This window comes from Tachysurus vachellii, chromosome 13 (genome assembly GCF_030014155.1).
Source record: "Tachysurus vachellii isolate PV-2020 chromosome 13, HZAU_Pvac_v1, whole genome shotgun sequence".
In the NCBI taxonomy this organism is placed as follows: Eukaryota; Metazoa; Chordata; class Actinopteri; order Siluriformes; family Bagridae; genus Tachysurus; species Tachysurus vachellii.
In genome coordinates, this window is record NC_083472.1 from 5,516,445 (window position 1) to 5,532,192 (window position 15,748).

Below are 15,748 nucleotides of genomic sequence, written 5' to 3' on the forward strand. Positions count from 1 at the left end.
ATCAAACCCGAGCCACAGCAGTGAGAATATGTGATTTTGCTAATGGATCACCAGGAAAATATTGTATACAAAAAATAATGTCCATACAATACTGTACATGGGGTCCCTGACTTGTAAAAGGTTTTAGAACTACTGCTATAGTTTGTTCTGGGAATTTTAAAAATATCCCAAAATCAAGCTGTTGATTATAATAAGTATGTATGAGAGCTGCATAAATTTGTCACTCACATGAAGCCATATGTGAGCTATTCAAGCAAGCTGTTGTTAAGTGTTAAGAGGCCGTGTCTCGTCTCTTATAGTGATGTCAACAGTCTCTGGTTGGATCGACAGACAGGTTCTTGCCTGATTTAAATCTGTCTTGATAGATTGAACATTACAAGTTTACCGAGCCTTTAATAAAATGTTTTTTTTTTTATATGTAGGACAAGGAGTTTTTATTATTAGCTGATTATAATGTATAGTGCTAGAGGATAGAAGCTGCCATTAAATGAGATATTTTGATATTGCACCTTCTTCCAAACCCCAGAGAAATGAATAGTTGCATATCATATTTAGCATCTCGTGTAGACAGACTTTGTTGGAGCAGTAGAGGGGTGTAAAGTGTCTAATGTGGTAGATTGGATTATCTCATTTCATTCTGTGTGATCGTAACAGTATGCCTCCGGCCTGGCGGATCTAAGATTCAGAGCATCCTTGAAGTATTCATGACGAGGGATGCGATTATATATGATTAATATGAATGTTGATGTGTGTTGGGAAAATGGCTGGTTTCTGATGGGGTGTTTATTGGATTTGAAAACATCTTTGGCCAAAACATCTGAGGCATGTAATGGCTCCAGGCACATCATTCACAAATCGATGATTAGGACATTTAATAATTAGTGTCTTTGATGCAAACTGATGATGTTTGATGAAAGACTGTTGGTGGCTGATGATGAATGTTGCTCCTTGGTTTTTGCTACAAGTATTCAAGAATCAGCATCAAAAAAAGGTAGTAAGTGCTCAAGTGTGTGTATGTCTGTGATAGTGAACGAGAGAACCAGAAAGCGACTGCACTCAAGACTATATTTTTTTGAAAAGAACAGACAGTCCTGGAGGCAGAGAGAGAGAAAGAGGTGTGAGGATTAGACTGCTCTGCACTAACACACCCACACTCGTCCTCTATTTGTTAATCTCTCTGCTCCTATGCTGCTAACAATACACAGCATTTTTAGTCAGGTGGGAGGCTTGGAGTATGTTCTGTCTGTTATCCATTTTCTCTGTCTCTTCCTCTGTCTCCATCTCTGTGGAGTATCTCTCTACTCTGTCCTTTTCATCTCTTTCCTCTTCTTTAAATCAGTATTTTTCTACTGTCTTTCTTTCTGTTTGTATAAGGCCCATCCATCCATCCATCCATCCACTTCCCTATCTATCTAACCCACCCATCCACCCATCCATCTATCTATTCAACCATCCATTCTGCCATTGGCAACCTTATCCATGCTGAGTATTTTAACCACACTGTCTGTTTCAACATTTCCAACCTGCTTGCTAGTTCCCTCATCACACCACAGCTACCATCCAGTTGGTTGTGGGTTGCTCTGCCAAATGCCCTATTCAATATACATGAGCTCACAGATCCAGATAGTCTCACTCAGGGGAGAGTAACACCATCCTTCCCACCCAGAGAGCAGGGCCAGATACTGTATGCTCTCTTTTATGCCTGGTCAAGGTTGGTTATGACTTGGAAAAAAATTTTTTTGCACCCTTTTATTCATTCATTCATTCATCTTCTACTGCTTATCCGAACTACCTCGGGTCACGGGGAGCCTGTGCCTATCTCAGGCGTCATCGGGCATCAAGGCAGGATACACCCTGGACGGAGTGCCAACCCATCGCAGGGCACACACACACTCATTCACTCACGCAATCACACACGCAATCACACACTACAGACAATTTTCCAGAGATGCCAATCAACCTACCATGCATGTCTTTGGACCGGGGGAGGAAACCGGAGTACCCGGAGGAAACCCCCGAGGCACGGGGAGAACATGCAAACTCCACACACACAAGGTGGAGGTGGGAATCGAACCCCGACCCTGGAGGTGTGAGGCGAACGTGCTAACCACGTTCTTTAAGACATTGCAATGTATTCATTCTGTAAACATTACTGTGTTGTTGTAGTTGTATGCTTGTAGTGATTATCTTGAAACATTTATCTAATTGCTGACTTTCAACCTCCTGGCATACTGTATGCGAGCAAGCTTTGACTGCAAACATTTTGGTATTTAGTTCAATTCTTGATGCCGACGATTGTGTCAAAGCTACATGGACCCACCTCCATTTTCCTTGTATGCTGTCCATCATTTACTCTGATCCTGTATATGGATAAAAAGATTATGATTACAACATGTGATGCTACTGTACATGTAGTTCCAATGAAGCCTGGTGCTGCTTCCTGGTGCTGCTTTGTGTGGGTTGCTCTCAGGAGGCACAAGATAGGGTTGAGGAACTGGTGAAAGGCAACGACAAAATTTTATGGGACTGGAATATAGGTGGGCAGTACTGTAATTTTTATTCGTGAAAAAACCCTTGTTCTTCCTTAGTGTTCCTTTTTTCACTCAAATACATGCACTGAGGTACACTGGCTGTACAACGTGTCTTATGAATGTCTATATCTATGAATGTCCAGTGATAGATTGGCATTCAGGGCGAATTCCCACCTTGCGCTCCTAGAAATGGCTCCACCACAACACTGACCAGGATAAAGGGGTTAATAGATGATATTTAAGAGTTTGCTGAGCGTTTGTAAATGTCATTAAAGGGGGGCTTAATCTGTCATGTATTCTATCTCTCTATCTCTCTCTCTCTCTCTTTCTGTGTCTCTCACCACCTCAGTGGGATAATTTTAGCACCTCAGTTGGAGTCTAATGTTGGTACAGGTGGGTGCTGTGAAGGAGTGGCTGCGTGTCAGAGGCAGTACGCGGGGCGCTGATGGTGCTAATGGTACTTGATTATTTGGTTTCTTTGGTCTAAATAGTGCTGAGTGGGTGAACGCTATAAATCAATATTCTGAATTCATTCACATTAGAGGAAAAACACACACATGCATATGGATTAGAATGAAAGAAAACCTTCATTTTATAGCTATGTAAAATTAGTGAGTGAGTTTAACTTCAACATCTGAGTTTTTGGTTGTTTTATTACTGTATAATCACTGACAATGCCATAGACAAAACAGGATAGTACAGAAATGTTAAAACAGTGTTCCATAATAGACATACATTTGCAGAGAAGTTAAGTACGTCAAATAGTATACATTACTTTTTTTTTATGTAGGTCCAGTCAGCAAGCATTATTTACACTCTTCTGCATACCTGAGCTCACAGATGTCCATGATTGGCTGATGATAAGCATCAGTGTGTCACTGAGATTGACAGAGAAGAGAGATTATTCTATCCCTTCCACCCAGAGGGAACGACCAGAATGGTTCCCTATGAAATGTCTCCTAGCCACAGATGGCAGTAGCATCATCAGTATTTAAACTCGCAGTCTTTTGCTGGTAGGGTGACTGTGACTCTGGGGCTCTGCTTAATATTTCTTAACACTTAGGTAATACCTCATGCACGTTGAAACAACACAGTGACTCTGACACACAAACTCCAGATAACTCAGCCTGCCAGTCGTGTTTATCTCCCATCACCCCCTTCTCTGCCAACAAGTTAGACCACACATCCTTTATTATTTCTAAACATAAACATCAATTCTGTACAAAGCTTTGCACTGGACGGAATTAATAACTTAGGCAGTGGTTTTGTAGAAACCTGTATCTAGATTTTGTGTAGTGTTGCTGCGTGCATGAACGAGCCTACAGGTGCTCCTAATTAATTGGTCAGTGACCAGACATCGCTTAGTGACCCAGTTGAAATGCATGCACATGCACACTAAGCGGTAATCGGTTGTTAAACTCCCTTGATGACTATACAGACAACTCCACTGACATAGTTGTACTAGCGTTTCCAGGCAAATCACAAGAATGTGAAGCTCACAGAGAACTGACAACTGCTGCAGTGCAACGGCAATCCAAGGCTGTAGTATGGAACACATTTAGTGTCACACAGGAGAGTTTCTCATGTCCTGAAAATCTAATGAGGACACATCGATTAGCTGTGATTCATCATCGTCTTTCTCAGGAGAGTGCTTTCTTGGCCTCCAGCTAACACAGAAGGTCAGACAAATATCATGATGCTTATCATCAGCAGCAGTCAAAATCTGTACTGGCATGGTAGCTACTATGCAAAATTGTAGATCTGTGTTCAAAAAAATATTTTTTTTTGCCAAATCGTATCATTAAAAGGGAACAGTGATGCAAGAACTGGACTTTCATTACAACATGTTTCACATGTTTTGTGAAAATGCTCAGTTAATTTCTATTCATAATGCATCATAATTCAGCCCAGTGATCCCGGTAGTACAAACCGTGTGTGTTTGTTTTTGGCTATTATAGCACATGCTAAAGAAATCAGAATGAAGAAGAATTAGGTTTGAATAGTGTAAGACAACACAGGGTGGCATATTGGTAATTTATTATAGTGTGACTCTGCCTTTAGATTTTGAAGGGCAACAGGTGACCGCTAGGGGAAAAAACAAGGGGGAAAAAATCATTCATTCATTCATCTTCTACCGCTTATCCGAACTACCTCGGGTCACGGGGAGCCTGTGCCTATCTCAGGCGTCATCGGGCATCAAGGCAGGATACACCCTGGACGGAGTGCCAACCCATCGCAGGGCACACACACACACTCTCATTCACTCACGCAATCACACACTACGGACAATTTTCCAGAGATGCCAATCAACCTACCATGCATGTCTTTGGACCGGGGGAGGAAACCGGAGTACCCAGAGGAAACCCCCGAGGCACGGAGAGAACATGCAAACTCCACACACACAAGGCGGAGGCGGGAATCGAACCCCGACCCTGGAGGTGTGAGGCGAACGTGCTAACCACTAAGTCACCGTGCCCCCTGGGAAAAAAAATTAATGTATCCAAATTTTGTTTGAAACGATTACAAAGAAAATGTCGTAAACACTGACGTTTTGGGTTATTTGAAACCTGATCACCCTAGAAGAGATAGCTAAATGGTTATACAATACGTCAGTAAAAGAAATCTAGATTTTATGGATGCACTCAAAGTTAATTCCTAAAAATATGCTGGCATAACATGATGGGTTCTTATTTTCCAATAAGATCATTTTATACGTTTTTTTTTTTTTTTTTACATAATCATTTAAAGAATATACAAATGTATAACAATACACTGCTACATAAGTTATACCTGAGCTCCTAGGTCTTTGTTTTGATTCTGAGCTCAGTTCACACACCGTGTGGAGACTCACAGGTTTACATGTTTAGTTGTGTGTTTATGTGGGTTCTTCCAGACTCTCCGGATTCCTCACACCTCTGTTTATTCCTTTCTCATGCCCAGGGTTCTCAGGATAGACTTCATCTATAACTATAACCCTGGCCAGAATAAAGACGTTACTGAAAACCAATGAAGGAATCCTATTGACTGTTAGAAGGGACATGTTTTGAATTTTGGTACAGAGTTGGGTTTCATTAGCCAATTGCTTTTGACCTCAATAGTGTTCCATAATTAAGACTATAACTATTTCCATTACATTCTTCCTGTCTTTCCTTTGATGTACATATTTTCACTTCATTCCTTTCCTTAGTTTATATCTTTCTCCAGTCCCTTTGTTTCCTCCCTCCCTCTCTCTTTGTCTCTTTTGCTTATTGTGAGCTCATGCTGCATCATCCAGGATGACACGTGCTCTCTGTTTATTGCCGTGGAGGGAGGGATGGATGGAGGGAGGGACTGAGCGAGGGAGGGAGGGAGCGAGGGTGGGAGAGACACAGAGAAAAAGAGGTTCAGAAAGCAGAACCCTCATAGGGTAGCAGCATCTCAACAAAACACACACACTCACACGCACACACACGCTTACAGAAGGAGCAGAAAAACAAAGAAGCCACACACTTGAAAATCACCTCTGCAGAAGAAACAGCATACACAAAAGCCTTGAGGTAGGAGATATTTAAAGCTATATTTATTTATTTGTTTATTTGTTGAGTCTATCCTGTATTTGTGAAGATAATACGCAAGTCTCCAGTGTGTGTGTGTGTGTGTGTGTGTGTGTATGTGTGTGACTTTATGTTGGTGTGTTTATTTAATGGGTACGTGTTGAAGGACAGTTAGAGAGAGAGAGAGAGAGAGAGAGAGATAGAATGGATGACAGATTAAGCCCCCCTTTAATGACCTTTACAAACGCTCAGCACACTCCTACGCACACATTCAGGCTCACAGTGCGTGAACGATGAGCTCCTTGTGCATTTGCTACTTGTCTGGCTGGAGGAAGTGAAGGTCGTTACATTAGATTTATTAACCTGCAAAAGAGCTGCGTCAGGTGTCATATGGGATCTTGCTAAAAATCAATCTGGACACACCTTTAGGTTTAACAGGTGGCACTTGGGGATTCATCCGGCCTCTGCTACGTGATTGGGATATATTTGGAGGCCGTGTACTAACCGATAACAACAGCTCGAATAATCACCAGCCGCACTTCACATAATATTTGACGCCTGAGCAGCTGGTGAGAAGCCAGACTGCAGTGCCAGGCTGGAAGTTCATCTGGTGGTAGGGTCTCAAACTGGGGCTTGTTTGAAGTTGGGTTTTAACTGGTCACAGCTTTCGGAAATCAGGTTTTGAAACCACTGGCCCCTCCCAGCATTCCCTTGCACTCTTATATGTGAAATAGAGACATCATCATGGGTTGGTTTGTCTCGGTGCTGAATGTTTTAATTTTAATCTCTGATTTGAGAAGGAAAAGATTTACTGAGGGTTGGTTTTTACGAACATTTACAACCGTATGACATAAAACCTTACTCTCACTGACATTTCACCATGTTTCATTATATTACTGTGGAATCATTTATATAACAAGATTGAGATTCATTTTCTAGAGAATGTAATATACCTCTATCTGAATGTTATATATATATATATATATATATATATATATATATATATATATATATATATATATATATATATATATATATATATATATATATATAATAAATAATATTTATTTATTATATATATAATAAATAAATATTATTTATTTATTTTTCCCCAGTGGATGCCCAGTATCGTCTGTATTGTAAAGTATTTACAGTGCACATAGATCCTTATGTGCAGATATCATTAACACATGTGGCTGAAGTTCAAACTTGTCATACTGACGATGAACAGCTAGCTTTTTTGCAACACACACATTAAGTGTGCACAAAACTACACATACTTTTGGCACGCCTGGTTCCTCTACATGCCTTTGAACCAGTAACCTTATCTAAATTTCTGTTTTGATTATACGAGACTTGAGATTAACTGGGGTAACATCAATAGTCTAGCAATAAACTGTTGAGAAAGCTGCCATCTGTGGGATCTCTCGGACACAAACCACTGCGAATGCTCACATGCAGTGCCTGCTCCATGTTACATAATGATGCAACACACGCTGTCTTGCCAACTTTCTTTTTGCCTCAGTTATATATCTCATGGACTCTGTTCCTCCCTGTTAGGTCTGGACTGCAGAAAGTAAGACAAATGTTTGTCTTTTGTGTCTAGAATCCTATTTCAAAGTTGCTTTACCTCTCTTTTTTTTAAAAAAACTAACTAAAGCTACTTGATCTCAAAGTTATAATTTGTAAAGGCTCCTATTTTGTTTGCTCTTGTTTAGCATCCCAGCATTGCTTTGCCTTTTTCCCCCTCAACCTTGAATGATTCAGATATCACTGGATCCTTATTTTGCATCCACAGATTCAAAAACAATTGCCTTAGCTTTACATATTTAATGTACTCTATATGTACAGTGCAAATTTCAACAGTTTTTGTTTTGTACTGCTAGATGGGGCCCGGATTGTTCTGGAACTTCCCCTCCAAGACTAGCTGCACGGTTTCACAGACCCTGCTGCAGACGATGTACGTAGTTCTGCTTGCAACCGTAGCTCGTAGATTTATTTTTATTTTTGGCATCCAGTCCATCCCTTCATTTCTTTTTGTACGTCTTTTTTTTTTCACATAAAATCCATCGAACCGACAATCGTGACGTCTGGCCATGTCACCTTGAGGAGAATACATATGCAGATCTGTGTTGCATGCAAGCAAACAATCATTGCATAGCATGGGGCCACATTCTTAGGTTAATTCTGATAGACTGTCTAAGTTGTTTGTTCTCACTGGCCAATCAGTGCAAGAGTGTATGCAAAAAAAAAACTGAGATCACTTGAGTAAACTGCCACTCCTCCATCTCTGTGGGTTGTTTTGGCAGTAGATCAAACTGCTGCTTTTTCGCAGGTCTCGCAGTCATATACCCAGTATTAATTCTGGACTGTGATGAAGATGCTATAATTTTCCTCATACTTGTCAAAAAATAAAATCTAAGGTCAAGTACAATTGAAGAGATTATCTTATCAAACAAAATGGTATATAATTCACCGGCTGATTCTGGGAGTCCTGGTTCAATGTGGGGTTTCTATTTAAAGCAAATAAGCACCTGGATTAATAGAGGATTCAGCTACATTTTGACATCTTGTACAGTGTATTTGAGGGCCCAAGTAACTAACACTAAGAGAAATGTGAACTGACATGGTTAGAGTGTCTTGATGGTGGTCTGTAAGTAACATCTTAAAAGTGCCCTTTCTTTTGGCAGTGGTAAAATCATTCATGCAGAAAATCCCACGTTGCTTTACCATCTGCCGTCCTGGGAGCAGTCCCTCGGTCTTCATGATTCGTTGATTCGTCATGGCAGGAATCTGTGTACAGGAGCTGGAAGCATTCTTCCACAGGCACATGGCGTCTCTGACGCTATGGCTTAAGAGCCAGATAGCTGGACTGTGCTTGTGTGCCCATGACCCAGTCTCCCACCAGAGGTGTGAAGTGAACAGACTTACAATGGCACCCTTTAGTTCATGGTAATAATGTTTTTATTCAACAGATCTGTTGCATGAGATCTAACATTCTCCAGTACAGATGTTTGATGTCTTTGATGTCTGAGCACATGAAGCAAGAAGACAAAATCGTTGCCATTGTCCTGCAGGGATACTGCTTGCTTGGTTGCCACCAACCTTGGCCTGGCCAGGGGTGGGTGGACAGTCTGTGTTTCTGATTCTGATTAACTGGAAATTGCAAAGGAGATTCCAAAAGCTTCAATGGCTTACCCTAAGTACTGTGTTTCAAAGCATTTAATGGCCACAAGAATATCCTTATTACCTAAAATACACCCTGAAGAGTGTTTCCATGTATGCCACTCCATTTTCAGCAGCTCGGACCACGTTGGCCGGTGATGTAAGTTGAGAAAGTGTGGTTCATCTGCAAACATGCTAAAGATTGTGGTTTCTCAAATCTAATACTATAAATGGACTCTCATACTCGTCTCTCCTAATAATTCACTAATAAGCTAAATCAGGTTTTAGGAAATGCTTTAAACATGCAAGATCTGGAAGTGTAACTTCTCTCTGACACCATGGGCTGAGTGCCCACAGGACTGAAGGCCTGCAGATGCTTGTGTCATAATCTATCTAGTAGCAAAGTTAGCATAAAAACAGACAGTTCCTGCTTATTAGCACTGTCTTTTGTGTTCCTCATTAACATGCTAAATATCATTAGTTTACATAATCCATTTTTTTTTGTACCTTTGGGAATTCTCTCTGCATGAGGATAGTTGTTTACAGTGTTCTTCTGTATCCCTCATTAGCATTATCATGTGACTACAGATTAGAGTTTATAATATTAGAGTCAGTGTAATAATAAACAGAGCAGGACAAATGACAGGAAGGATGCTGTTTTGTGGCATTATTGGGTTTGTCTTGACTGGAGGAGAGTCAATATTGTGTCTCTGATTGTTGCCAGGTTATTGAGCCAATTGCTGATGCTTCTGATAGCCAGACGCTGATTTTACAATTCAGTCTGCTGCCCCATATACACAACTGCACCAGATTTCTATTTCTCTCTCTCTCTCTCTCTCTCTCTCTCTCTCTCTCTCTCTCTCTCACACACACACACACACACACACAACACACTTGTTTTATCAACCTTGTGAGGACCTTTTAATGCAGCTAATAAATGCCATGCCTACACCTATATCTAACTCTAACCTGATCCTCAGAAACCTTTTGTCTGTCATAGTTTTTTGTTTGTTTGTGTGTTTGATTTTTCAATTAACAGCGTAAATAAAAAAAATATTTTTGGGAACCAGCCAAAAAATCATCAGATCTACCTATCCATGTAAGGGCATTTGGTCCACACCAAGATATAAAAACATGCCTGCCCACACTTACACACACACACACACACACACACACACACACACACACACACAGATGCCAGTTCTCAGCAATAGACTGGGACTTGATATACTAGGTCAGATTTATTCCCCACACAAACAGCTAGACAGTTTAACAAAATGCTACAGATCCTTTTACTCTAAAAACTGTAATAAACATCTGAAAAAAACATGTTTTCAAATTCAGCCCAGTTTCTCCAAGTTTATTTATTGCCAAGTCTCACCCATTAGCTAGTTCTCCTCTATCACATGACATAAGCCAACTGGAGCACTGTGCCAGCCACTTCATCTCTCCAAACTACTACACAAGGGATGTCATATGGCAACTCTACGTCTTCAGCTGGATTTATTGAAATCGAGCACTAGCTACAGTCTTGTTTACACATGAGCTCACAGTTTTGTAGTGTAGCTCTGACTGACAGGAGAGCAAAAGTTTCACGTTCAATATTATTATAATGGATAACAAATAGTCATTTTTTAATAAATAAGTAATCTATATTTTTTGACTATTATTGTAGTGTGGGATGAAAAAGATACTTGAGGAGAGTCTGTTATTGGAAATAACCTGTGCAAATAAATGTGTCACAACCCCTGGGTTCTATTCAGCAGTAGGTTGCCTAGGAAGGCAGCATATTTGTGCAGTGTCTGTTCTCCTGAGACAAAGTCCGTCCCTGTGTAAATCTAGGGTGAGAGTTAGAAAAGACCAACAAAAATGTAAAAAAAAAAAGTATAGAAACAGATCTTGCACTTTAAAGATGTAAACTGTTACTTTCACACTCTTTTATAAAATAAACTAAAAGCTTATGCATATTGAAAGCAGGGACAAGTGTCAAAGCAGAAATAACAGAACATCCCAGCAGGGTTCGCCAATGCTGCTTGACGTTGCCATAGCAACACTGGCAAGGGTGCGGAGCCCAATAAAAAAGCCTGGGTAAGTCATCATGGTTTGATGTGATAAAGGTGCTATTTTTGGGCAAGAGGCAAATATGAGACAATGCGGATGTCGGATGTCTCCTATCAGGGGCTGAAAATGATTCATAAACATCTGTGAGTCAGCGTTTATGCATTTGGTCAGAGGCAGTTCTATAAGGAAGGAAGACGATCAGGTCTGATGAGCATTTAGTCAGACGTCCATTAGGAAGTCTTTTATGTAAAGGAAAGAGTATTTCTTTGGGGGAAAACGGGATTTCACTTGATGAATAATGTAACAGGTTGAGCAGAACTTGGTCCGGACTGAAAGAGCTTCTTGTTTTCAGGCCTCTTCATTAACACATTTGAGAAAGAGCTAGAATGCATGCTGGCCGCTGTTGTCACAGTTACCCAACACTTTGGCTGTGATTGTGTGATTTTTGTCTGCTGTTACGCAACCAAACTAATCAACCCTTCAAGAGCTGCTGAATCATTCTCACACCATCATAGTCAAATGGTTGACTGCCAATAAATTACAGAAAAAAAAACTAGAACATTTCAAACCATATTGAATACTCGTTCAGAATTATAAGGTAAAAAGGAAATTCATTTGTTGCATCAAAAAAAAAATACAACAAAAAACAAAATAACAACAAACACTCAGAAGCCACTTTATAATAGTCATCCTAGATTACACCTGAATTTATTGACCCTTTTATCATATTATTCTATGATATTTTTGCAATTATTTCCACAAAGCTCCTGTCCTTTTGCTTCAACAGATATTAGCATCACAAACAGACAACTCTGTTACTCTTCAATGCAATAAGAAAGAAAGAAAGAAAGAAAGAAAGAAAGAAAGAAATAGGTAGCATCATGATTTTACAAATTTATATTTTAAATATATTTTTATTCCTTAACTCACAGTAATAATATATTAGTATTAAAATATAATATAATTATAATGTCTAATGTCTCAGAATTTTTTCATTTCTTTACAACAACAACAACAACAACAACAACAATAATAATAATAATTTAAAAAAAATTAATCATTTAAAATCATGTTTAGTTACAATGATAATTATTATTTAAAAAAGGCATAATTCTAATCAGAAAGTTTAATGTTTCTGTTCAATTCTGCAATTAATATACTGATATGCACAGTAATTCTTTTATTTATTTACTTACAGCAATTTTTTTCATGTTTAGCTCAAATATATTCATGTTATTTATTCAGTTCCTGTAACTAGGAGGTGTAATTAACTACAACAAAATACAGCAAGGTTTTTAATGGCTTCGAGCTTTTACTGTCAACTACAGATGTTGATTCCACCATGTGTTCTGACTGACGCCCCCAACTTGGAAGTTTATCACTCCACTTTGGGATTATGATTTTGTGGTGTATGTCTTAAATACGATCTTTCTGTCATGACTTGAACTTGAATATTGTTTGGACAGACCTGGTGTAAAGGGTAGTACTTTTCTAGTGAGTTAAACATCCATGAGTTTTTTATTACTGTTGACTTCTGTGCTGGTTTGTTTCTCACTGCTGCTGTCTGTTTGAAATTATTTTATGTAATTTTTCTTTTATGTCCACTAAAAAATAAGTGCATTCTGTCTTGTGTGTGTGTGTGTGTATGTGTGGGTGGGTGTGGGTGTGTCTACATGCTGTAGCATGGTACAATAGCACGATGCAAATCTTTGGCTGTGTGAATCGGTGAAATGACTTGCAATGAATCACAGCCTGTTGAGTCCATTCAGCTAGGTTGATTAGCATTAGCAGACCGGGTTGTTGTTTTCTACTGAAAAGGCATCCTGCTAAGTGATGGAGCTGTTCAGGCCTGCATGACTGCACACACGCACTCACACACGCACACACATACACACACACACTTGACATTCACACACTACATTACTGGTGTTAGTTTATCTCCATTTCCTTATAAGGTATTATGTGATGAATATGTGGATGTTCATTTTGGATGAAGAGATAAAACGGACATTGTAATGTTCAGATGCTTTAAAGCAGCCTTAATAATCTCAGGTATTTTTCTGTTGCTATGGTGATTATAGGTTGCTCTCCAAGATGGCTGGCATGAAGGAACAGCAATTCATCGAGGAGAAGCCGCTACTTCCAGAAACCAGAGGCCAGGAGACGGAAATGGTGAGTGTGTCAGTGAGTGTGTGTGTGTGTGTGTGTGAGGCTGTGTATGTGTTCCTGCTACATTCGATGCATCTATTTGTAGTGAATGAGGTAGAGATTTTGGGTGTCCTCATTTTGTGTGCGTGGATGATTTTGTATCTCTCAAAACCCACATAGCGCTCTGTTTCAGCTTCAATGTATATAGAGGTTACTAACAGGATCTGAAAAGCATGAAATGCGGGGGCAAGAACAACATCATCTAAAATAATGGTGTTGAAAATAACACCTTTAGAAGAAAAAAAAAAAACAATTTTAGAGCTTGGAACATTCTGTTATTTGTGCACATAAAGTGTGTTGGTTTCCAAGCCACGTACAGTGAATGACGTGAAATGTAATTAAAACTGTGGTTTACTGCTGGAGTCTTTCTACACCTGTAATAATCACATAGAATTAGAAAAATATATAAAAAATTTAAATATGAAATATGATTGCCATGTAATGGGTCTGGCTATGTTTTATTTACATGTTTTTTTTTCAGGCTTCAGCAAATTTAAGAGAGTAGATTAGAAGCTGCAAGAGAAACATTTCACTTGTGTTAGTAAATTTGAGTCCATCATGTTTGTTAAAGCAGAATTTTGCTTTGCTTACAGTAAATACTGCCCTCAAATTCGGCTAAAGTAAAGTTACAAACATTGATAGCTTTCAGGTGTGATGTCTGAATCTGTGATCTGTGAATTTAAATCATACTACAGAGCTAAAGTTCAGGCAAAAAGAGACAAAACCACAAACACTGGAAGAAGAACTGGACTTCATGCAAATAAAGAAACCACATGGACTATAGTGTATAGACTATATAGATTATTTCTAGGCTATAAAACATTTTTAAAAACATTATTTCAACTGTTTCCAAGTAATACAGTGAAGTGATGCATTTGTTATAACTGTGGTGTTCTGGGAAACCCATCAATTGTTGAGAATTCATCATGGCTGAATTCTGGCAAACAGCCAAAAAGATTTTTGGCTAAACAAAATTTTAATCTTTTCTACTTAAGGAAACATTATTATTTTACCAAAGGCATGCAGAAATGTTTTCACTTTGATATTTTGTGCATTCCGAGATTACACAAGGTGAATAATGAGACCTTATTCGTCCAAAAATTAGTCTAGCTAAAATTTGATAAATAAAAGATAAATATGAAAGATATTGCTAGCTTTGCTCGCTAAGCATGTTTTCTTTACACACTGAACATCATACTCTGATCAAGATACTGGTCACATGCCAAACTAACATGGACAGAATCAGTTTCTGTTGTTAAATTATCTTGGCTTATAGAAATGGCAGAAGAATAAGCTAAATTCATTTTTAATAATATAATATATCTAATATAAAAATTATGAGAAATTTAACTAACAGTGAAAAGAAATATGATTATTATTGATTAAAATATCAAAATATTTTACTTTAAATATTAAAATAGATATTTAATATTTATTTAAATATTAAGATTTAAATATTAATATTAAATATCTATTTTATTATTATATTTTAACATACATTTCAGGAGCAACATAAGAGCAAACTGATCAGTCATGTGACTAACCTCAGGACTGACCCAACTTAATTATTTAAGAAAATGTTTAAGAATTTAATTTAATGCAAATAAAACCAATAAATATTAGTTTCTTGTAGACGATCAGTGTTTTGGAACTGGAATTAAATCTTTAAACACAGGTTTCTAGCTTTTTACTTTTGGAGGTTTTGAAATTGCTCTATCTTTACATTGGTTGAAATACGTACAGAAATATTCCAGTCAAAGAAAGTTACTGTAAATGTCAGAATTACAGCAGGTGAATGGTATTCCCAGTCCACCCCAGGTATTCTGTAGTGGGTTTTTCTGGTGAGAGCTTGGCGCTGAAGCTTCCATTGCCAGGCAAGGCCAACTTTGTATACAGTGTAGCACATGTGATAGTCCGCACATATACAGGACGCTGTGTGTTTTTCCTGTAACACGTGTTTATGTGTAATGAGGCAGGCGAGAGGAGCGTGTGTGAACGCAGGACCCTCACCCCAGCCAGCACGCCCTACCCGCAGGTGGCATGAGATCGCTCGCCATTGGCTCGGTGTGACACGCCGCCACCGGACCAGCGGGGGGTGCATCCCGGTAACAAATGCACAGGCCACTCCCACTTCGTCTAACAGTAGATTCGAAGGGAATGAGCTCTTCAGAAAGAAATCTTAGAGTAGCTTGGAGTAACTCTCCAATCTTGGAGGATCACAACACTGCAGAGTTTAGTGTTTTTCTTGTT

General features: G+C 38.9%; 1 protein-coding gene across 5 annotated transcripts in view; it reads left to right on the forward strand.

The window, feature by feature from the left end:
* Positions 1–5,915: 5,915 nt before the first annotated feature.
* The window catches only part of ndrg4 (NDRG family member 4), a 39,692-nt gene continuing 29,859 nt past the window's right edge, over positions 5,916–15,748 (forward strand). For 2 of the 5 annotated variants that reach the window (XM_060884730.1, XM_060884731.1), the window contains exons 1-4: positions 5,916–6,067; positions 7,951–8,024; positions 13,372–13,462; positions 15,475–15,603. In XM_060884730.1, coding sequence (XP_060740713.1) covers positions 7,951–8,024; positions 13,372–13,462; positions 15,475–15,603 — 294 coding nt within the window. In that variant the 5' untranslated portion in view covers positions 5,916–6,067. The remainder of the gene's footprint in view (positions 6,068–7,950; positions 8,025–13,371; positions 13,463–15,474; positions 15,604–15,748) is intronic. The other 3 variants (XM_060884735.1, XM_060884732.1, XM_060884736.1) reach the window with 3 other exon arrangements.